General features: G+C 39.3%; 2 protein-coding genes across 3 annotated transcripts; both read right to left on the minus strand.

Moving 5' to 3' along the window:
* Positions 1-17: 17 nt before the first annotated feature.
* LOC108268075 (E3 ubiquitin/ISG15 ligase TRIM25) lies at positions 18-14,062 on the minus strand. 2 transcript variants are annotated; one of them, XR_008396729.1, is made up of 9 exons: positions 13,347-14,062; positions 13,043-13,138; positions 12,365-12,598; positions 10,530-10,689; positions 9,245-9,298; positions 4,771-4,818; positions 4,427-4,484; positions 2,753-2,914; positions 18-364 (listed from the first exon to the last, which is right to left on the minus strand). XR_008396729.1 is itself a non-coding variant. In XM_053681636.1 (8 exons), exons 1-7 carry the CDS (start codon positions 13,935-13,937, stop codon positions 4,444-4,446), a joined length of 1,224 nt encoding a protein of 407 aa, XP_053537611.1. In that variant the 5' UTR covers positions 13,938-14,062; the 3' UTR covers positions 2,139-2,914; positions 4,427-4,443. The 2 variants fall into 2 exon arrangements, 1 of the variants encoding a protein (XP_053537611.1); XM_053681636.1 differs by lacking the exon at positions 18-364 and having other exon boundaries at positions 2,139-2,914.
* A 4,836-nt stretch (positions 14,063-18,898) lies between these two features.
* LOC128633051 (tripartite motif-containing protein 16-like) lies at positions 18,899-24,887 on the minus strand. The gene is made up of 6 exons (XM_053681634.1): positions 24,056-24,887; positions 23,792-23,887; positions 23,140-23,373; positions 22,791-22,944; positions 21,470-21,529; positions 18,899-20,666 (listed from the first exon to the last, which is right to left on the minus strand). Exons 1-6 carry the CDS (start codon positions 24,644-24,646, stop codon positions 20,005-20,007), a joined length of 1,797 nt encoding a protein of 598 aa, XP_053537609.1. The 5' UTR covers positions 24,647-24,887; the 3' UTR covers positions 18,899-20,004.
* Between the last annotated feature and the right edge of the window lie 754 nt (positions 24,888-25,641).

The raw sequence follows: 25,641 nt of genomic DNA on the forward strand, positions 1-25,641 counted from the left end.
CCTATGTACATTCTTACTACCTCGTAATAAGGGGTACATGTGTCTCACCTGTTTTTACAGTCCTACACAATACAGGGCCTGTATTTCCAGAAAAACCTCAGTCACACAGATGAAACTGATCCACACTCAGTCTGAACAAGGACAGATTAAATTAACTCTGATTTCTGCTAAAGCAGGAGCTGAGTTGCCAAGTGTGTGAGATCTGACTTTATTTACATTTAAAACTAAACCTGTAGTCAATAAAACAGTCCATTAATACATCTTAAAATGTGACCTGTAATCTTGAACAGATTGCAATAAAGCAAATTTGGATTGTAAGACCTGCAAAAAGCATCCTAATGCATTGGGGAAATGATCTGGCAACCTAGAGAGAGAGAGAGAACATGGTTGATAACCGATGAATAAAATGTGATAATGTAGTATCTGAAATAATATTTTTAATAGGATCAATAACATTTAATCTGTAACTAACCAGTAAACCAAATCCACTGGTTTAAAACAAGAACATTCAGTGAAAAATACATGAGTCTACTGGTTTTATTTAATGGGCGTTTTTACAGTCATAATTTCTAGATAAAACATTTCACACGATAATTCACTACATGCAATGTCAGAGGCTTTAACATTTCAAGATGTGGGTTTGTAGTATAAGGAGCTGCCCTCTGCTGAACACTAACATATATTTAAATCAACTCATTCTCAAATCACAAGTTATTTTTAAGAGTACCTTTTGTTTTTTTTAGTATTTTAGAGAGCATTAGCTATAAGTGACTCTGCACTACTTCAATCCGGAGACTACAAACACCAAACTGTAAGGCGAGAGTGCGTGGCATTAAAATCCGTTACAATCAAAGTAACTCTGTTAGGAACAATATCAATTACCAGAGCAATTTATTTTGGACTAACTGGATTCTTATACTGATTCGATTATATACAGCATTTTGAATTAAATAGCTAAATATCTAAAAGTGTTTTGTTTTTTCATTTCCGATGACATCTTAAATGATATGTTTCAAAATTAAAAATAAATGTTATTTTGTAACACCAAAATCAGTTTTATATTATCTCACAATCACTGACATGTACTGTATGTCCTACTTTTGTAAACAAGAAACAGACCTACTATTTAATCATATAACAGCTACTTATGAATACTACATTTGTTAATATAATGGACCTCGGGGAAGACTCTCTCTTCAGTCTGACCAACCACAAAGAAATAAATTCAGGAACAAATCTCAGTTCCTATAGGAGTCGGTGATAAGGCATCAAGCTCATCAGTACAATACATTATTGTTTAATTAGCTACACCTACCTTTAGGCTAAATCTGGAGTTAAATCTGCCAAATAGTTCACACAGTTACTGACTGTAACCCACCCCCTCTACAATGTTCATCAACCAGTACTGAGCAGAATTTATTTTACTGGTTTATTCTCAGTACAGCTGTGACAATGTGCTACAGTACAATACAGTACAATAGTGTTACAGCACCCTTAACTCCACTCACTAGACTGAACAGTGTTGAGTGTCATGCTTGTAATGGTAAAGTAAAATTTCAGCGCTCAAGGCTGAGAATAATTCAGTAGTGAAGCAAACACGGTGTACTGAGGAATCAGGATATTTCCCCTCGATCACACTCATCGAGTACTAGAGCACCCTCTGCCATTCAGTTTCAGATTAGTGAAGGATTTTAGAGCATTAAGCAGTTCATGAACACTGATTCATTCTTGGCAATACCTGAGCTCTGAGCCATGTTCTGATCGCCTTTATGTGCCTTGAACACTTTCTGGTTATTAGACCTGTCTTTGGAAATCCCTTTGGGCCTTCCTGAACCTGATTATCTATGATTTGACCCCATCTTGCCTTACTATTTATGGATATTTGAATTGTTTTCACTTTGCTTGCTGCTATCTTTATTAGACCTCTTGCAAATACATCCTAATTCCACTAGCATCCAGCTGCAGCCCTGCAGAAAAGCCCCTGGCTGGGAGAAAAGCCCTGTGCTGGGAAGATCTGGGAGCTCCAATATCATCATCTGCTTTGTTTGATGTATTTTAATAAATATGAAGGTTAATAAGTAAATGAGGTGAGAAATACATAATATAGTAAAACATTAAAAGCTAGCAGATTGCAGCTGTGTTTTATATATGTATATTTTTAATAGATTCATAGACCATTTAAATCAATACAAACTAATTGTGTAGCAATACTGATTACAGACAAAACTTCTTCACAATACAAACACCACCATTATTTATGTCATCTAAATTAATAAAGCCAAGAAAAATTTAAACTATAAGCAAAATCTTATTATTAGAAACTAAGAATTTTTTTTAATCTTGCCAAAATACATTAATAAAATCTTCTGGGTCAGAATAACACAAAGTACATGTTTGGTTATTACAATTTTGAGGAGAAAAATATATAAAGATGGTCTACAGAAAGCCCAGCACACATTGAATTCCATGTCACTTTCAAGAAACATCTCTGATCCAGCATAAGAATTTTTTTTCTAATATGAAAATGATTTCATCTTTTAGTCACCATATGAACATCACCAATAAAATGTTCTTTATTTATTCTGTTTGAAAAATTAATATATTTTGTGTAAGAGACCCCAAAACCAGTTATACATTTGTTGTAAGTAACCATTTCATCTATATATATATATATATATATATATATATATATATAAAATGAGAGCGAGATAAAATCAACAAATCCAAGATAAGTCATTAAATTCTTACTCACTTCTATAAAGATGACACTGATTATTCCACACTATGCCCACGTGAGGAGAGAAATTGTGTTTAAATGGCAGAGAGAGAGAGTGATTGTAGACTGAGGAGTTCTGTAGAGTATCACAGAGTGTCACTAGTTGGTGATCTGCAGGTTTCTCACATTTGCCAGGTCCTGATTCAGAGAAAAGAGTAAAGAGTATGAGGGAGAGTTATAACAAAATCTAGCATTAAACATAATCTCTATTAAAATCTCTATAAACATTCTATTTAAAAAGACAGCTGTTTGTCTTGGTAAGCACTGGACAGTAAAACAAAAAAAAAAAATACAGAAACAAAGTAGGACTCCATCTCAATGTCTTGGTCAGCACCAGAATGACGTCACTTGGAGTGAAAGGCGGTACATTTGAAATTGTCATTTTTGTAGCTGGAGTCGCTAAAGGAGTCACGGGCAAAAACATTTCTCTAATCCATATTCTGCTGTCGCTCAGCTGATTAACAAGCTGTTCTGATTTCAAAAACACTACGATTGCTTTATTCATTCGTGATGCTGAGAGTATATTATCAAACCCGACTATCTCTCCTACCACCACGAGTAGTTTCTCCCCGCTCACGCCGAGCTCAGGCACACAGCTGCACCCATTATGCCGGGACAGGTGTGGGAGTCTCTGTACAGGCTCAGACGCCATAACGACATGCGACAAAAAGCCGGGAGCTGCTTAAGATATACGATACTGTCTGACTGTGTTATAATTATAGCCAAAAGAGGGGAAAAGTAAGAGAAAGAAACCGAAAAAACAACAGTTTTTCATGCACGCTCTCACCAACACACTTCACTCACACCCCTACACACGTGCATGTACACTGAGAGAAGGAGGGAGAGGGAGAGAGAGACCGATACAACATCATCTCAACAACTGCACGGTCCCGTAGGTTCATCCTGTACAACATCAAGAAAATCCGACCCTACCTCACCGAACAGGCTACACAGATCCTAGCCCAGGCTCTTGTTATCTCAAAACTGGACTACTGAAACTCACTACTCTTGGGCCTCCCGGCCAGCTCCATCAAACCCCTTCAGATGATTCAGAATGCAGCAGCACGCCTCGACTTCAACCAGCCCAAGAGAACCCGTGTCGCACCCCGCTTCATCTCCCTCCACTGGCTTCCTGTAGCCGCCCGCATCAAATTCAAGGCCTTGATGCTCACCTACAAGACCTTGTCTGGAACAGCACCCTCCTACCACAACACTCTCCTGAAGGCTTACGTTCCCTCACGCAATCTGTGATCAATCAATGACCGACGCATAGTAGTTCCTACTCAGCGTGGCTCAAGATCCCTTTCCAGAACCTTCACACTAACCATTCCTCAGTGGTGGAATGAACTTCCAACCTCAATCCGGACCACAGAATCTCTCAGCATCTTCAAAAAACAGCTAAAGACCCAACTCTTCTGTGAACACCTAACCAACTCATAAAAAAAAAAAAAAAAAAAAATTACTCTAGCACTTACACCTCTACTCGGTGCACTTTGCTTCTTCTGGAATTCATTTAATGGATCTTGTATGGTAGCACTGCTTGTATTGTTCTCCGCATGATATATCGTTTTGCTTGTATTTCATAATTTGTAAGTCACTTTGGATAAAAGCGTCCGCTAAATGAATAAATGTAAATGTAGATACACTTACACTGAAAACTGAAAATCTCATTTCTTGTGAAGTTCCTTAAAGAACGGTTCAAACATTGCTGCAGAAACACAAACATATAATAATGTAATAACAAAGCAGTTTTTTTTAAATAAAATTTTATATATACACAGTACCTCACAAAAGTGAGTACACCCCTCACCTTTTTGTAAATATTTGATTATAACTTTTCATGTGATGACACTGTATATATATATATATATATATATATATATATATATATATATATATATATATATATATAAATAAACTGTCATTTACCTCAAAAAGGATCAGACAAAACTGGAGTGTGTGTGTGCGCATGAGATAGAGAGAGAGAGACTTACATTTTTTCACAGGATGTTTATGGACAAGACCATCCCAGCCCTCGACATCTAGTAAATTCATTACAGAAACACAATTAAATGAGTTAGAGTAAATATGAAATTAATTATTTTCCATTAAGAATACTTCCTGAAGTATTTTTATTCTTGTAAGACCACAGTGACAATGTCAATGACAGTCAAATGTATTATATAGTTACTGTTACATTGAATGTTGTAGATAATCCGTGAGACAAGTTAGTTCCTGTTCTCACTTACAGTAAAGCAGCTGGAAACAGTCATTTCCCCACCAGCCACTCTTTCACATAATAACAAGTAATAATAGTAATAATTGTTATTTTTTATTTTTAAACACAGCTTGTCAGATTACTGAGAAAACGTAAACTGCTCTCCTAGACCTTCACAACCTTATTGTTGCAAAACATATTAATGGAATCAGATACAGACATATTTCAAAAGTTCTGAATCCTCTAGTAAGCACCATTGGGGCCATCTCTCAATTGGTTTCAGAGAAAATAAATCAAAGTGTTAGAATGGCCCAGTCAGTCACCTGACTTGAATCCAGTTGAACAAGATTTAAAAACAATATGTTTAGAAGAATGGACCAAAATCACACCTGAATACTGCGGCCCATTAATTTCTTCATACAGGAAGTGTCTTGAAGAGTCATTACAACTAAGGCTTCTCTACTACGTATTAAATAAATTTAAGTTAGCGTGTTCAATACGTTTTTCTTGTGTTATTCCACTTTATTACACATAACTTCAGTTATGGACTTTAATGTTGTGCATACTTTATATTTCCACATTTCTTGAGTTAATACCAAAGTCTGGTGAAAATTTAATGTGAATAACCTCATTGGAAATATATTTACTGAAAAAAAAATGTTAACACGTTCTATACTCATTTCCCCCTCTGTGTATAGATACAGTATCTCACAAAAGTGAGTACACCCCTCACATTTTTGTAAATATTTGATTGTATCTTTTCATGTGACAACACTGAAGAAATGACACTTTGCTACAATGTAAAGTAGTGAGTGTACAGCTTGTGTAACAGTGTAAATTTGCTGTCCCCTAAAATTAACTCAACACAAAGCCATTAATGTCTAAACCGCTGGAAACAAAAGTGAGTACACCCCTAAGTGAAAATGTCCAAATTGGGCCCAAAGTGTCGATATTTTGTGTGGCCACCATTATTTTCCAGCACTGCATTAACCCTCTTGGGCATGGAGTTCACCAGAGCTTCACAGGTTGCCACTGGAGTCCTCTTCCATTCCTCCATGACGACATCACGGAGCTGGTGGACGTTAGAGACCTTGTGCTCCTCCACCTTCCGTTTGAGGATGCCCCACAGATGCTCAATAGGGTGGGGTCGTTATCATGCTGGAATTCTGCCCTGCGGCCCAACCTCCGCTTCAGCATGTCACAGTACCTGTTGGCATTCATGGTTCTCTCAATGAACTGTAGCTCCCCAGTGCTGGCAGCACTCATGCAGCCCCAGACCATGACACTCCCACCACCATGCTTGACTGTAGGCAAGACACACTTGTCTTTGTACTCCTCACCTGGTTGCCGCCACACACACTTGACACCATCTGAACCAAGTAAGTTTATCTTGGTCTCATCAGACCACAGGACATAGTTCCAGTAATCCATGTCCTTAGTCTGCTTGTCTTCAGCAAACTGTTTGCAGGCTTTCTTGTGCATCATCTTTAGAAGAGGCTTCCTTCTGGGATGACAGCCATGCAGACCAATTTGATGCAGTGTGCGGCGTATGGTCTGAGCACTGACAGGCTGACCCCCCACCCCTTCAACCTCTGCAGCAATGCTGGCAGCACTCATACGTCTATTTCCCAAACACAACCTCTGGATATGACGCTGAGCACGTGCACTCAACTTCTTTGGTCGACCATGGCGAGGCCTGTTCTGAGTGGAACCTGTCCTGTTAAACCACTGTATGGTCTTGGCCACCGTGCTGCAGCTCAGTGTCAGGGTCTTGGCAATCTTCTTATAGCCTAGGCCATCTTTATGTAGAGCAACAATTCTTTTTTTCAGACCTAATTGGGACCAATTTGGACATTTTCACTTAGGGGTGTACTCACTTTTGTTGCCAGTGGCATTAAGACATGTGTCAAGACATTAATGGCTGTGTGTTGAGTTATTTTGAGGGGACAGCAAATTTACACTGTTACACAAGCTGTACACTTACTACTTTACATTTTACCATAGTCATAGTTCATGTCATGTTTAGATTCGTTTGTTTAGTTCAAGCTGGTTTCTCCGCTCCCAGTATCTTGCCATTGTTCATGTTTTATGTTTAGTGTCTCGACACTGTTTCCTGTGACCACGACCTTGATTTGCCCGAGTCCGCCGACAAGGACAGCCAAGTTCTGCTCATGCCCGAGTCCCCCGACAAGGACAGCCAAGTACTGCTCACGCCTGAGTCCGCCGACAAGGACAGCCAAGTACTGCACACGCCCGAGTCCGCCGACAAGGACAGCCAAGTACTGCTCACGCCCGAGTCCGCCGACAAGGACAGCCAAGTACTGCTCACGCCCGAGTCCCCCGACAAGGACAGCCAAGTACTGCACACGCCCGAGTCCGCCGACAAGGACAGCCAAGTACTGCACACGCCCGAGTCCGCCGACAAGGACAGCCAAGTACTGCTCACGCCCGAGTCCGCCGACAAGGACAGCCAAGTACTGCTCACGCCCGAGTCCCCCGACAAGGACAGCCAAGTACTGCTCATGCCCGAGTCCGCCGACAAGGACAGCCAAGTACTGCACACGCCCGAGTCCGCCGACAAGGACAGCCAAGTTCTGCACACGCCTAAGTTTGCTGACAGGCTCTGCTCATGTCCACGTCTGCTGACATACACAACCACGTGTCTGTTGATACGAACAACCAAGCTCTGCTCACGACCAGCCAAGTTCAGCCTGCAGGCTCCGCTGAGTACGTCGCTCTGCTTTCCTGCTCAGCCGAGGACGTCACTCTGCTTTCCTGCTCAGCCAAGGACGTCGCTCTGCTTTCCCGTTCCACTGCAGACGTCCCTCTGTTTCCCTGCACGGCTGCGTACGTCGCTCTGTTTCCCTGCTGCGCTGAGGACGTCACCATGCTTTCCTGCACCGCCGAGGACGTCACTCTGCCTTCCTGTTCAGCCGAGGACGTCGCTCTGCCTTCCTGTTCAGCCGAGGACGTCGCTCTGCTTTTCTGTCCCGCTGAGGACGTCGCTCTGCTTTCCTGCTCTGCTGTGAACGTCGCTCTGCTTTCCTGCTCTGCCGTGTACGTCGCTCTTGTTTCGCCAAGAACGACGTGCGGTCTCCTGGCTCTGCTTGGGATATTCTGCCCAGGTGGCCGGGGCCGCCAATGGAGATGGATGTTTCATGGCACTCCGGGAGGAGTGCCTTTGGGGGGGGGGGGGGGGGGGGGTTTCTGTCACAAGTTCCCCTTTAAACAGTGCGCTGTGGAGCATGTGAGCGCGCGTGCACGAGCAGGTGCGCGAGCACCTGCTTTTCCCTTGTTGACAATTGTGACATTTCGACACGTGCATTTGTTTATATTTCTGTAATGTCTCCTCCCCATTCTGTCATTGGTTGTTGTTTCACGTGTGTCTGAATTGCCATCAGCCATTACGAGGCTGATTATGTATGTATATATACTGCGTGCCTCCCAGCACACAGTGCGGAATATTAGATAGAATAGATATAGTATAGCAGATTAGTTTAGATTCCTTACGATAGATAACCATAGTCATAGTTCATGTCATGTTTCATGTTTAGATTCGTTTGTTTAGTTCACGCTGCTTTCTCCGCTCCCAGTATCTCGCCATTGTTTGTGTTTCATGTTTTGTGTCTCGACCCTGTTTTCCGTGACCACGACCTTGATTCCTGCCTAGCCCTGTGTAAGCCTGTTTGCCGATCGCCTGACCTCTTACATGTTTATGGATTATGTTTTTTGGATCACGTTTTGGGCATGTTCTCCCCGTGCTGCGGGGGTTTCCTCCCGGTACTCCGGTTTCCTCCCCCAGTCCACAGACATGCATGGTAGGCTGATTGGCGTGTCTAAAGTGTCCGTAGTGTATGAATGGGTGTGTGAGTGTGTATGTGAGTGTGCCCTGCGATGGACTGGCACCCTGTCCAGGGTGTACCCTGCCTTGTGCCCGATGCTCCCTGGGATAGGCTCCAGGTTCCCCTGCGACCCTGAAGAAGGAGTAAGCGGTAGAAGATGGATGGATGGATGGATAGATCACGTTTTGGATCACGTTTTGGGTTTACCTGCCTGTGTCTCGACAATAAAACTGTTTAACCTGTGATTGCATCGTACCTTATCTCCATTACGTCACGATACGTGACAATCTCTTTTGGGCTTCAGGAGTAGGAGGTTTATGGGGAGGGAGCTTAACTACAGAAATTCAATTAAACACAGTTACGGACATACAAAAAATGTAGTGAACAGAGAGAGAGATAGAGACTTACATCTTGGCATCTTAATAGTGATACGAGGAGGTGATAAAATCTGGACATCCCTCACTACAGAAACACAAATAAATGTATTTATGAATACTATCACTTAAATTACAAAAGGTCAATGCAGTCAACTACAATATGAAATACAATATTTAAAGTGAAATTTAGCTCAAAAGTAGTCATTCAGCTTATGACACTGTGTGTGTAAATAATCAAACTCAGTGGAGTTGTTGTTTGCCTCAAGCAGACTTGCTGATAGGGTTTCTGACATTGTAGGACAAATTGTTGTCTATAAACATAAATACGATCCCATCACAGCACTAAAAACAATTGTAGCTCCATCAAAAACTTTAAAACATTAGCAACAATCAGATGCGGGTAGGAGATGTGGAGATGTGTCTGTGTTGTTCTTGGTCTCCATGTGCATATTGCCACATGCATTCTGTTTTGATCTATACATTGTCTCCACTGCTGTTCTGTCATATTAAACTTCTTGAGGCCTGAGGCTAGCACAATTCACAGCTATTGATTGGTTGAGTGAATATCTACTTTGATTGGTTAGAGTAAATTCGGCATTAGCGTAAATGTTGCCTTGCTAGCTGACTGGCTAGAGCAGACACAGTGAACAAAACACAAATAAATGATTGGGTGAGTGAGCTTGTGCACTGAAAATTACTTGAGAACCAAATACTTATTTGTGGATTACTTACTGTTTATTTGTGGATCTTGTTATATATTTGTGGAACTTGGTTATTTATTAATAATACAATTTTTACAGGTTTATTTTGAATAGGTGCTGCAACACAATTAACCCTTTATTGGGTCAAAAGTGAAATCGTCATCTTGCAAAAATTGGAGCCAGAATCTGTGCAGAAGAAACCTTGGAGCCACAGCATGCACAGTAAATACAGTTGGGCAGGCACTGGGTTTCGCCTCTCACGTATGTGTATGTCCACACTATCACAGGAGTGAAATAATTCATCCTGAATATCCTATAGTATAAAGGCTTGGTGTTTAGTGTAGCAGCATCTTTCTAATGCTCTTTTCTTTTGTTCCTGTTTTTGCTCTTTTAATTCTTTCCCTCTTTTATACTCTTTCTTTAATTACTTTCTGACTTTTCCCAATTGGAATGGTCAAACCTGTAATTATTGTTTGGTTGCTTATTGTTAATTATTATATTGTTTGGTGTTTAAATGTTTATTAAATATTGATGGATTTTCCATTTTTATTTTCAAGAATGTCAAACAAACCCACTGCTAAATGTATTTTAAGGCAATTTAACATTACAGCTTACCTCCACTTGATATCTTCTCAAACTCAGCATTATAGCACTCTTCAACGTTTTCTCTCAGCTGAGACACAGATGTTATTACATCCTCAAAAGTTAGAGTAGAGCTGAACGTGATGATGGGCAAGTTTGAAGATCCAGTTGGGGTTGCGACAGACTGAAAACTCTACAAAAAAAAGGGGGAACCAGAAACTGGGTGAATTTGGTTAACATAACAGACACGTCACACAGAATACTGCTTCTAAAATGTGATAGAGTTTGTAGTTCTACATTAAAATAAAAATAGATAGTAAGCAACAGCATGCCATTACATACTTGACCCTAGAAAGAACTGGGAAAAAAAAGTTTCATTGCAACAGCCAATTTTGTGCCGTATCCAGAGTTCACCTCAGAGATAACTTTGAACTTTGAACACAGCACTCAGACAGGTGTACACGATTTGTCCGTTTGGCAGGGAGCAGACTTTGGCAAAAACAGAGCGTGTGATGCTGACCATGAACTTTTCTTGCTGAATATATGGCTCAGTGGCTTGTATTTCCTCATTTGTAAGTCGCTTTGGATAAAAGCATCTTCTAAATGAATAAACGTAAATGTAAATGTCAATGAAGGAAGAGTATGAGGTCCAGCACCAGTCTGACTGATATAACCGCAATACTTTCCCCATAGATACATGAATTGTACCATAAGCCCACTCAGAATCTATGGAATGACATTCTACTGCAAAATTATATCATTATTATGGCATTATATCATTTAATTAAGCATATAGTCTGCATTTGCCACAGAAGGCAGAGCTTATCATTGGGACTGAACTTTAGATGGATGAAATTATGAACATCTCTTACTGGGTATGTTTTTAGGAGAGAAATTAATAAACCATTGTCAATGATTTTATTAATATGATGAATCAAATTATTAAATGAAAAGCATGATGAAATAACACATGCCTTGCACACATGATGTCATATCACAGCAAACCAATGACTACATTTCCCATCCTGCACTGCAAACATGGCCACCATGGACTGCAATTCCCAGAACATTCATTCATTGTAATCACGGACACCTGCATCCAATCTCACGCACAATCACACCAGAGTTTAAAAGGACTTTCTAGGCATTCATGCTTTGTGAAGAATTAGTATTATCACAGTACCAAGTGTTTATACCCTTGTCCTCCGTTTGTTTCATGTTCCTTGATCTTGTTCTTGTTTCTCATCTTGATTCTTGCCTTGCCTAGTTTATGCCTGTTGGTAGATCGCCTGACCCATTGCCTGTTTTTTTGACCCCGCTATTGTCTCATGATTTGGATTTGTCTGCCTGCCTCTCTTTAATAAAAGTCTTTAACTGCACTCGTTACTTGTAACTGCACTAACCTTCATTAAAAGGATAACATGACTCATTATAATTTCATGACCTTGATTTAGCATCACATGGCCACATTAACTTATTTGCACAAATAAACTTGTGGAACACAATATAAGAAATAAATAGCTTTTTGTGTCCTGTCCAGTCACTTATTGCAACTCCCAGTAGGTGTGACAGTGTTTTACACTTGTGACCAAACTATGAGTCATCCAGAAAATCAACTTAAGGACCTTCATAATCTGACTTTGTATTAGAAAATCGTTCCTAGCATAAATATTGACATAACCTTTTAATTTAAGTTGTTAAATATGAATATGGCCCCTCATGGTCTGGTTGTAGTGATCTATGTATTAGTGCTGGAATCCTGAAACATTGTCTTAGGTGAAATTTCACTGTAAGATTGGACTGACATGCCCAAATTCTGAAGAGCTGCACTGATCTGAATATTCTTCTGATTTTCACAGTGATGTTACCTGGAGGAACCGGACAGGATCCTCTGTGTGTGAAAGCTCCTCCATTTCAGCATCTCTCCTCTTCAGTTCTGCGATCTCCTGCTCCAGTTGCTTCATGACTTCTTCAGCTCGACTCACTGCAGCTTCCTCCTGAGCTCTGATCAACGCTGTCAGTTCAGAGCATCTTCTCTCAATAAATTTGATCAGCTCTGTAAAGATCCTCTCGGTTTCCTGCACTGCTGCTTGTGCAAAGAGCTGTTAGGAGACACCGAGAGAGGATGTTTCTAAATCAGCTATTTTACAGGAACTCCACTCAGGGAGACAGTGAATACATGGCAACACATGAGTCTAATGCTGCTTTCAACTAGAGGTCATAACTTGTTCTCTACTTCTCAACCACCACCAGAAAAGGCCAAAAAAAAAAAAAATGCCCCGTCGACTCGAAATCCCTACTCATGAACTTGGGGTAGTCTATTCAACTATCAGTTCCTCGGAGTTCAAGGTGTTACACCAAATCAACATGGCTGTGCACAGCATCAGAAGTAAACAAAGTAACACCATTTACCTTTAAAAGTGTTAACTTTAGATCAATCATCATGAACACATGGAAGCATGATTCTGAGCTCTGACTTACCACTTACGAGGTAAGAAAATGCAGCATATTCGATCCTGAAACAGCTGTTTCAGCTTCAAACTCACCTTGTGAGTCTCCATAGCTTTTATTAGTTCCTGAAGCTCCTTCTCTCTCTCCTGGATTCTCTGCTTGGAGTTTCCCTGCATCTCCAACAACTGCTTCTAAACAGTACCACAGCACATAATTCACCCTCAGTGTGTTACAGGTATTAAATGAGAAATTCTATAAATTGCATAATAAAATTTCACTGGAATCATATAGAAGCAATATTACTCGAGCTAAATGAATTTAAAAATAAAAATTATAATAAGAAAGCAGCTTATTCCTATCCTTTACTAGTTGTAGAAGATGGCTGTAAGATGTTGTTACCTGTTTGTCAGCTCGTCCTGCTGCAACTGATACTGTATCATGTCCTTTATGTTCATCCATGGTACACAACATGCAGATACACTGCTGATCAGTGCGACAGTAAACCTCCAGCAGTTTGTCATGCCGAGAGCAGATCTGCTCCTGGAGTCGTCTGGAGGCTTCCACCAGCTTGTGCTTCTTAAAGGCAGGAGATTCATAGTGAGGCTGGAGGTGAGTTTCACAGAAAGAGGCCAGACACACCAGACAGGACTTGATGGCTTTGGATTTTCTCCCAGTGCAGAAATCACACTCCACATCTTCAGGTCCAGCTGAACAGTGAGCAGGACGTGTAGCTTGGAGTCCCGTCTTCTTCAGTGTCTCCACTACTTCAGCCAGCATGCTGTTTTTACTCACAACAGGTCTTGGAGTGAAGGTTTGTCTACACTGAGGACAGCTATAGACTCCCTTCTGATCCTCCTGATCCCAGCAGCCATTAATACACGCCATACAGAAAGTGTGTCCACATGAAATAGCTACTGGATCCTTGATTAGATCCAGACAGATTGGACAGCTGAACTGATCCTGAGCTACTGAAATATTCGCTTCTGCCATTTTACTGAAAAATAAACTCACACTTACAGCAGCTCACACTTCCTGGTCCAGTCTGTAAAAGCCGTGTGGAAAACAGGTGTGTCTGAAGAAAAGGGGAAACGATATGAAACAGATCCGCCCTTGGACTGAACAGATACAGATTAGTTTGACTTTCGTTTCCGGTAAAATAAGAGTAGAGTTGCCAGGTCTGTGTGAGAGAACCGACTTAATAGACAAATAGTCGACTAATTCAACCCTATTTCAAATATTTTTCTCTTTATAAATATTGTTGTCTAATACAGGATTTTAAAGTAACCCAACATACACACAGTTTTCTTAATCAATGCTTTTATCAAGGGATGAGAAATGACTTTGGAAAACACTTCAGTGACACAAACACGTTTTTATAGATAATGTGGCCTACTATGTTATTTTCTTGCACATTTAGTACAGACACAAAAAAAACCTCCAACGTACCAACCAGTCTGGCTTTCAAAACCCAGACAAAAAAATTAAATCAACCTGGACCCAGCTTCTCAAAGCCTTGGGAAAATCACAGATCTGGCAACCCAAAGAGTAGTGGTAAAGGGTGAAGGAAAGCGAGAGCGGTTAATAACAGATACAGATAACGTTCTTCAGATAGCAAAGTATAATGATACGATTTTAATATTTTACATCCAAACCGTACAATACATTACTTGAAATGACGACAATCTAATACATAGTGTTTATTAAAATTACTTTAAAAATACACTCACTGTCCACTTTATTAGGAACACTTGTTCATTCATACAGTTATCCAATCAGCCAATCATGTGGCAGCAGTGCAGTGCATAATATCATGACAGTGTGTGACAGTATTAAAAATAATTCAAATAAATAAATAAACAAATAAACCTCACTCGTACTCTCCTGCTTTGGTCTCCATGACTGATTAAAGTGTGACTTGTATTTTTCAAAGAAAATTTGGGAGGGACTTGTCTGACTGATTGTTCTTACTCAGTACTCATGGACAGCAGGCCTTAATGTTTTATGTTGCAGAACTAAAAAACAAAAAAGCATACACATTCTGTCCCTTGTCAGGGGTACAGAGGTTGAGCGTCCATTCTGAAGTGATGAAGACTATGTCCTACTCCCTCCACAGAGCTACAGACCTCACAGTCAGAAGTGTAAAGGTGAAAATACTGGCTGTTGCAAGTGCACTTCAGAATCATTTTCAAAGCAGAAGTTGGTGAAAAATGCTCATGTAACCACAAAAGTCTTAGGTTTAATAATTTGAGGATTCTGATTAGATGTCTTATGGATGTCAAATTAGTCATAACAATGAAAAAAATAAAGAATTTCAAGTTTTAAAAAAAAAAAAAAAGTCAATGATAAGACATCAATTCTGCAATTATACTAAAGTTTATTGGTTATAGTAAAGTACATTTCAGCAGCAACTTTAATGCCATTGCATTAAATAACACAATCTGCAATCCTGGTACATTTTGTATATTGATTTATATTAGATTACTAGACCTGATGAACCTGATGATCAGATTCAAGCTGTAAAGGTCAAAGAACAAGCATGTGCACAGATAGTCCTAAGGTGGTGCTCAAGCACCTGCCCTTTTGGCCTATGACTAGACAAGTGCCCTTTGTGCAAGACTTTGTTTTTATTTTATGTTTTAGGTTTTAATTTACATTTGTCCCATGGCATCAATTCTCAGTTAAGTGTGTACCCGAGCCCCTGCCCGTCCCTCATCGACCTGAGGAGCAGCATCAAAGTCTCCCTGACTTCACTGGTGACAGCCAGGTAATGATGGTGTTTGCCCTAAGCTTCAGCATTGCTTGTCACTGCTGTGAAATTAAACCACTATTAAAACATCAAAACAACAATACAGCCCTCCTTTAAGCCTAACAACAAGCAAGCTCTAGTCTGGCACTGGTGAAAAATAGCGTCATGTAGAGTTGGAAATGACATAAAAATAAATTTTTTTAAATGCCCCCAACATACAAGATGTAAACTGCCCTGTATTAGTTGTTTATATATATATATATATATATATATATATATATATATATATATATATATATATATATATATATATATATATATATATATAATATTATATAGCTAAGCAGCAGCCTATCACACGAGCAAGAGTTCTGTTTTCCTTAATATCAGTACGACTGCAAATGTGAACAGTTCAATTGTCATGATTTCCTCTTCAAGCAGCGTGCTCTAAGCGCAGATGCGCGAGCACCATCGTGCTCCGACGAGGACTTCGCTCAGCCTGTCTGCCCGGCTGTGGTCGTTACTCTGCCTCCCTGTTCTGTCAGGGACGTCGCTCCGCTTCCCTGCTCCGCCAAGAACACCGTGCGGTTTCATGGCTCTGCCTGGGACATTCAGCCCAGGGGGCCGGGGCTGCCAATGAAAAGGGATGACTCATGGCACTCCGGGAGGAGTGCCTTTGGGGGGCAGGGGGGGTTTCTGTCATGATTTCCCCTTGAAGCAGCGTGCTCTAAGCGCGAATGCGCGAGCACCTGCTATTTCATTGTTGACAGTAGTGACATCTGGACACGTGTGTTTTTGTTTATGTTTCTGTCATGTCTCCTCCCTGTTCTGTCATTGGCTGGGATTTCACGTGTCTGTATTGCCCTCAGCTGCTAGCAGTTTAGACGCTGATCACGTCCGCATATATACACCGCGCGCCTCCCAGCACACAACGCGGAAGATTATCGTAGAGTTAGATTAGTTCGTATAGTAGTCATAGTCATAGTCATAGTCATAGTCATAGTCATAGTCCACGCTGGATTATCCGCTCCCAGTTCCTCGTCATAGTTCATGTTTCTCGTTTTGTTTATCGACCCTGTTTTCCGTGACTACGACCTTGATTCATGTTTAACCCTGTGTATGCCTGTTTGCCGATCGCCTGACCTTCGCCTGTTTTGGATTTGTCTGCCTGTCTCTCTTTTAAAATAAACAACTGTTCATACTGCACTTGCATCCGTCCTATCTTCGCTCCGTCACGATCCGTGACATCAATAAATAAGTTAATATTAAGTGACAATTTTTGGACACAATATTGTCAATTTGAACTGTTTTTGTTTTATTTCACCAATGTAAATAGTTCCAAACAAAGCAGAACAGTTATATTTTTTAAAAAATCATATATAAAAGTATCGTTTCATTTTTCCACCATTTTGTATTTCTATATTCAAAATTGTATATTTAAAGCATTCATCTCATAATATTATTTATGCAATTGGAATCGCAGTGTAGATGCATCCATGCCACCTCTGAGCTGCATTAAACAGTCTGTGTAAATACATCTAACCGCCACTTCAGATGCAGATCCTGTGCCGTACCTCTGCCGTGCAAAGATGGATTTTGTTGATATTGATTTCATTTGATTGATAACAGCCCTATAGTGTCTTATTATTCTAAACAGACTCATTGATTAAATTTAAGAGTTTGACATGGAAGGTGACACATACATTTAATAAGGTTAGAAAAAAAACTTGATAGCCTTACCCTATAAAGGTTTTAAAAAAAATTTTTAAAAAAAATGCCCCGGAAATAAATTTAAGGGGGTAAATATCACCCCTTAATGTAAAAGTTAATTTCTGTCACTGATGCACAACAATGATTCAGCTGATTTACCAATTCCAGCATAATAATGAGAGGGGTGCCTTTTCCCCCCTCGCCTGAGCTCCTGCCCCCCTGTCAAAGAATACAGGTAAAGTAAAAGTACAGAACACCTGGGTATTAGTCATTCGATTTTAACAAGATTGGGATCTAGGAATTGTGACTACAACATGCAGAAGACACGGCAGCCAAATCTCTCCATAAGTTGCATCATAGGTGTTTCTGTCACATTAAACTCACATCAGGAGTTCCTGTAGGATATATTGCAGCACAGTACTTTATCCAGCTGAAAAAATGCTTGATTTGGAATTTTTTTTTTTTTTTTTTTGTAAATAATCAAAACCTGTCTCATCAATAAATATAGCAAGAGTGCTAGGAGTTCCTGATTCTTTAACAAGTGTAACAGTAATAACAATAAAAATACAGGAATAACACTGAGAATCATTACTGTGAGTCTTGTTTTGCAATGTAGATAATGCCGTTTGAACAGTGTTAGCACTACTGTCTTACCACACAGATGTGGAATATACTGACACTGGTCTTGATTAGCTCACTAATCCCTCAATTGTGTAATAAAATACAAGCTGAAGTGCTGCTTTGGGCTGGGGACCTGGATGTAACATTTTCTAGCCTGGTGAGCAACAACAACTATTTTTCTTAGGTTTTCAGAAGTCTCTTTTACTCATGCCATAATACATTACCAGAAAAAAAAGATCAGACTTTGATAGATCCCTGTTCTTTAAATAAAACAGGGCGCTCACTCACACCTGATTGTGATCCCGTTGGTTGAAAGGCTTCAGACTGTATGCATATAATAATAATAATAATAATAATAATAATAATAATAATAATAATAATAATAATAGCTCAGTACACTGTTTCTTGTGTTTATTATCCAGTGCCTTTCTCTCCCTGTTTGAATTATGTATCCATCTATCCACTGACTCAAAACAATCATATTTATACAATGACATTAGTCTGCTATTTGTATTGAATGTGCGTTTTACAGTCACAATTTCTACATAAACCATTTCACCCGTTAATTCACTACATTTTATTCCCAACAGCCCACGCTCATACAGTGTAGGAGGCTTTAACATGATCAGAGAGGTGGTGTTGTAGTATAATGTGCTGTCCTCTGCTGGACACTAACATACATATAATAACAAATCAAATAATCTAGTTCTCAAACCGAAATATTATTATGTAGGATTTCTGCATTTTAAATAACATTTATTGATAAAACATGCCCCAGGGGAGACTCTCTGCAGTCATTACAACCAAAAAGAAATACATTCAAGACCAAATCCTCAGTACATATATGAGTCAGGGATAAGGCATAGAGTTTGTGTTCATGGTCAAGTTTATTGCTCACAGTTCAACAGCAGCTTAAAATGCCATTGCATTATACAACAAAATCTGCAACTCAAAACAGACATACTTTATAGGATTATGTGTCTGGTACATCCTGTACTGTGAGTTATGTTAATTTACCATTGATAGACTTAATGATGCTAAACATAATGAACATAGTGTGGAGTGTTGAAGGTCAAACAACACACTAACGTTAAAAGACACAAAAATATTGCATTACACAATGTTTCAAAATATGATTTATACATAGAAAGTATACTGATGTGTGAGAGTAAAATAGATGTAATATTTTTAGGAGCAACACAACACAAAGACTTTATATTTGCTGTGTACAGCTTGTTTCCTCAGGACTCCACTGAACACAGTTGTCTGGCTGTAATAAAGCACCACACTATCACAAATTTAAGTAATATAACAAGATTGATTAATAATAATATAGTAGGAGTAAGTACGTAGGAGGAGCAGTGAAGAGTAAACTTATTTTAACTTCTTATTTTAACTTGTATTATTTTAACTAATGAAATCTATTTGATAATCCAGTTATTAGAAATAGTAAAAATCCATGCTACCTTAAACCAACATTGTACCATTATGCGGTTTGTATATTTAGGTTTACAGACTGATCACGATCCATACAATCATCATAATTACAATAAATGATCAATTTATTAGCTACGACTACTATGTTGCCACAGGTAATATAATGTAATGTGAGACTCTTTCATGTTTTTAAACAGTTTTTATTATTGTATTTTTTTTTAAAGGCTAATTTCTACTGTTCTTACTATTCTACAATGGAGCAGTGTTGCCCAATGAGAAGGTTTTACTTTTTATTTATTTTTATCTGTAGCAATGCCGTGTTTTCACTATAAAACTGTATTTTCTAAAAAATTATAAAGACATTACTTTATTAGATGTCAGTTCTTGTCTCAAATCAGATTTGTTTTATTTATTCACATAGTCTCATTGTATATTTCTTTTGCTATTGCAGTACACTGTTGTTTTGAGGTAACCCCCATCAAACTGCATGCAGAAACAGACACACACAAAAATCCACTGGTATCACAAAGCTCTGAAAATGATCTATTTTAAATGACATAGTTTAACCCTTGATCCTTTACAAACCATAAACCCGGGGTAAAGAGGCTGAGTGAACGTGGTGCGAACGCTGTGGAGGAGCTTCATCGTGTCGGAGACGCCGTAGAAGGACAGAATCCCTGCCCTGTGATCCACATACACTCCTATTCTAGAGGAGCTGGGTATTACTGGGACACTAATTTCTCGGTTATTGTGACAGAATATGAATTTATTTGGAGAGCAAAGCAATCTCCAGGATTGATCATTGAATCCAAACACACACCCATTACCCTTCCTGCTGATGTCTTTATATGACACTGCTATAGAAACCCCATCATTCCCACTCCACTCAAAACTGTATCCCTTTATTCTGATGCCTTTATATGACTCTGCTATAGGAACGCCATCATTCCCACTCCACTCAAAACGGTTTCCCTTCCTGCTGATGTCTTCATATGACTCTGCTATAGAACCCACACTCCACTCAACCTCCCAGTAACAGCGTCCACATACACTCTCTGTACACAACACCTGGAGATAATATTCAAACCTCTCAGCATGATCAGGATAGGACTCTTGTGTTGAACTGCAGGTCACCAACGTGTTCTCCTCAGACAGACAGAGGAGCTTATTAGCTGTGTTAGGATTCAGTCTCAATTGACAGGAATCTGATGGAAAGAAAAACCATTTGCATTTTAAAAAAGGAAATTCCAGACTTAAACATTACAAAAACAATCAGTCTCAGTTTTTGTGTTGATAACTTAGTGCTAAAGTAGCTTAACCACCTCAAGATATATATATATATATATATATATATATATATATATATATATATATATATATATATATATATATATATATATATATATATATATGAAGCATGCATTTGTATAATTAAAAATATTGTCCGTCATGATTTCCCCTTGAGACAGTGCTACAGTTTGCAACGTGCTCGTAAAGCCGGACTGCATGCGCGTGCACGAGCCAGGTGCGCAAGTTGTTTATTACTGTGACTTTGTTTACTGTAGACATGTGCGTTTGTTTTGATTATGTTCTGTCTCCGCACCCGTTTAGTCACTGGTTGTTGTCCGAAGGTGTGTCAATATTGGTTTCAGCTGTCCGTGTTTACCCATGATTACGTTATTCATTTAAACCCCTCATGTCTCTGTGCAATTCGCACAGTATTGAGTTTAGCTCATGACCTAGCTCTCGTTTCTCAGTTAACATTTCATGTTTCCTGTGATTGACTTTGTTTCTCGTTTTCCTCGTTTTATGCCCGTTTGCCAATTGCCTGACCCTTTGCCTGTTTTGACCACGTCTCTGTATCACTATTTGGATTTGTCTGCCTGCCCTCTTACACATCTTTATCTGCATTTGCATCCATACTCAACTCCATTAGATCCCGGAACGTTACACTGACACTGAACTCAGGAGATAGAAACTGTTAGCATGGTGTGTGTGTGCGACTTACATTTGAGAAAATCTTCTCTGCTTCGGGGTTCAGGAACAGGAAACATCCAGACATAGCTCACTATGGAAACACAGTTACAGGAACTTTATTCAAATCAATGAGGCCTTAAGGGATTAAAGTTTGCTTCTTGTGTTTTGTGCAGGAGCTACAAGATACATCTAGTAATGAAAAGATTATAGTTACCAGCTTGGTATGACACAGACTACATCAATGTTATGATGTCTAAAGCATCAAATCACTCGGAGTTGTTCCGTATCTTAAACATATATGTGCTGACACTGTAGGACACGCTGTTATTTATGAACATGGAAAACTGAGCCAAAAGCAGATCCATTTAGAAGTCTAAACACATCGCTTTGGTTTCTGAATGTCCAGGTTTAGAAATGAGTGCCATTAAATTCCATACTCTTCCAAATGTTTTAGACCTGCACAAGAATTGTGAAAAAAATCTATTCTTTTGTATCTGTGTCAAAAAGCCAAAATATGTCTTTTGAGGTTAATGCCTAACAATATACTTATGCCATTTGCATGATGAACTGTTAGCTATAAGCATACAGTATGTCTTAGCTACATTATGCTTGTCACTTAAGTGTAGATATAATGAAGCAAATTGTAGGCCAAATATTCATGGGCTGATTGATTAGATTTGATTCCGGTGGAAAATGTTCATTGTTGGCCAAGGTGTCGCTTTAAAATAACACTAACCTGCTAAAGCAGTTAAATTAAAAAATGAATAGGGCTTTTCTATTTATAATCAATACAGTCAGGGGAAAAAGTACATCATCCTTCAATTCTATGTTTTTATTTATCAGGGTCTACATAACAATTCTGTGGTCCTCACCAACTTCTATAAATAAAAAAAAATGACATCAGGTGACAACAAAAAAAAACAACACACAACCGATTTCAATATGTAGTCATTAAAAAAAAAGGGAAAAAAAGTGAACCAACATTCAGAAACCAGGTGAGAAAACTAAGTACACCCTATAATTCAGTTACATGTACAACTACCTTTAGCAAAAAAAAATAAATAACTTGAAGTAAATGTTTTCTGTAGGAGTTTATCAATCTCTCACAGTGTTTTAGAGAAATGCTGGCCCACTCTTCTTTACATCATTGCTTCAGCTCATAGATGTTTGAGGGCATTTATTTAGGAACAGCTCTCTCAAGATTCCACCACAGCACCTGAAAGGGCCTTTGACTTGGCCATTCCAATAACTTGGTGGTGAATATTGGTGTACATTTTCTTGTACAAATGCCTACCAAACTGATTGTGTGAAATGTATTTGTAGATAATATAATATTCAGAGCTGGTGCTTACCTCCAGCTAATATTTTCCCAAACTCCTCTTTACTGCATTCTTCTACTTTCTCTCTCAGATTAGACACAGACTTTACTACATCCTCAAAAGTGAGATGAGGACTTATGGTGGGTACAACTGCAGATTTAGGAGTGATCGAGACAGACTGAAAACTCTACATAGAGAAAAGGAAACAAAAACTATGAATGGATATACATAGCAGTTACATTACATAGCTGTTGTGTGGCACAGGATGAGCTTTGATCGTAGACAAAACTGTACTACACACCAAACTTATTAAAATGAGGAATTGTAAAAAAGTGTTAAATTAGGAGCTACTATATTGTGAATATACATTCAGTGCTGTTACCTGGAGGAAATAAATGGGATCCTCTGTGTGTGAAAGCTCCTCCATCTCAGAGTCTCTCCTCTTCAGCTCTGCAATCTCCTGCTCCAGTTGCTTCATGACTTCTTCAGCTCGACTCACTGCAGCTTTCTCCTGAGCTCTGATCAGTGCTGTCAGTTCAGAACATCTTCTCTCAATGGATTTGATCAGAGCAGTAAATAACTTCTCAGTTTCATGCACTGCTGTTTGTGCAGAATGCTATTAGACACACACACACACACACACACACACACACACACACACACACACACACACACACACACACACACACACACACACACACACACACACACACACACACACACACACACACACAGTGACAGAGTGAGAGAAAGAGAGATCAACTAGTTTGAGTCCTTTCCTTGATGGTAGTGAGAAAGGACTTTATATATATAGTACTTTATGTTAAATATGGTGCAGCATGTTGTATGATACACAAGTGAACTTAACGATAATGAGAGCTTTATATGACATTTAGCATGTGATATGTACTGTAGCAATTACAGAACAGGGATGGGGGGGTGTTTAATCAGTTCTTTTACTAGAACTCCATTCAATGACTATATGGTAAGAGAAGAGTCTGATCCTGAAACAGCTGTTTCAGTTCCAAACTCACCTTGTGAGTCTTCACAGCCTTTGTCAGTTCCTGAAGCTGCTTCTCTCTCTCCTGAATTCTCTGCCTGGTTGTTCCCTGCACCTCCAACAACTGCTTCTAAACAGTACCACAGCACATAATTCACCCTCTGTGTGTTACAGGTATTAAATGAGAGAAATTCTATAAACTCTATAAACAGAACAATGGCATTTCACTGGCCTCAGACAAATGCAAATTTACTCAAGCTTTACAGATTTTAAAGCTATTGTTATAAGATATTGTTACCTGTTTCTCAACTCGTCCTGCTGCAGCTGATACTGTATCATGTCCTTTATGTTCATCCATGGTACACAACATGCAGATACACTGCTGCTCAGTGTGACAGTAAACCTCCAGCAGTTCGTCATGCTGAGAGCAGATCTGCTCCTGGAGTCGTCTGGAGGCTTCCACCAGCTTGTGCTTCTTAAAGGCAGGAGATTCATAGTGAGGCTGGAGGTGAGTTTCACAGAAAGAGGCCAGACACACCAGACAGGACTTGATGGCTTTGGATTTTCTCCCAGTGCAGGAATCACACTCCACATCTTCAGGTCCAGCTGAACAGTGAGCAGGACGTGTAGCTTGGAGTCCCGTCTTCTTCAGTGTCTCCACTACTTCAGCCAGCATGCTGTTTTTACTCACAACAGGTCTTGGAGTGAAGGTTTGTCTACACTGAGGACAGCTATAGACTCCCTTCTGATCCTCCTGATCCCAGCAGCCATTAATACACACCATACAGAAAGTGTGTCCACAGACAATAGTCACTGGATCCTTGATTAGATCCAGACAGAGTGGACAGCTGAACTGATCCTGAAGTCCTAAAATATTAGCTTCTGCCATTTTACTGAAAAATAAACTCACACAGTCACTTACAGCAGCTCACACTTCCTGTTTCAGTCTGTAAAAGCCGTGTGGAGAACAGGTGTGTCTGAAGAAAAGGGGAAACGATATGAAACAGATCCGCCCTCGGACTGAACAGATACAGATTAGTTTGACTTTCGTTTCCAATAAAATAAGAGTAGAGTTGCCCGGTCTGTGTGAGAGAACCGACTCATTGTCCATTTTAAACTAAACAAATAGTCGACTAATTCAACCCTATTTCAAATATTTTTCTCTTTAAAATCCTGTATTAGACAACAATATTTATAAAGTAACCCAACATACACACAGTTTTCTTAATCAATGCTTTTATCAAGGGATGAGAAACGACTTTGGAAAACACTTCAGTGACACAAACACGTTTTTATAGATAATGTGGCCTACTATGTTATTTTCTTGCACATTTAGTACAGACACAAAAAAAACCTCCAACTTACCAACCAGTCTGGCTTTCAAAACCCAGACAAAAAAATTAAATCAACCTGGCTCCAGCTTCTCAAAGCCTTGGGAAAATCACAGATCTGGCAACCGAAAGAGTAGTGGTAAAGGGTGAAGGAAAGCGAGAGCGGTTAATAACAGATACAGATAACGTTCTTCAGATTTTAATATTTTACATGCAAACCGTACAATACATTACTTGAAATGACGACAATCTCATACATAGTGTTTATTAAAATTACTTTAAAAATACACTCACTGTCCACTTTATTAGGAACACTTGTTCATTCATACAGTTATCCAATCAGCCAATCATGTGGCAGCAGTGCAGTGCATAATATCATGACAGTGTGTGACAGTAGAAAAATACTTCAAATAAATAAATAAACAAATAAACATCACTCGTACTCTCCTGCTTTGGCCTCCATGACTGATTAGAGTGTGACTTGTATTTTTCAAAGAAAATTTGGGAGGGACTTGTCTGACTGATTGTTCTTACTCAGTACTCATGGACAGCA

Source organism: Ictalurus punctatus, chromosome 7 (genome assembly GCF_001660625.3).
Source record: "Ictalurus punctatus breed USDA103 chromosome 7, Coco_2.0, whole genome shotgun sequence".
NCBI classification, from domain to species: Eukaryota; Metazoa; Chordata; class Actinopteri; order Siluriformes; family Ictaluridae; genus Ictalurus; species Ictalurus punctatus.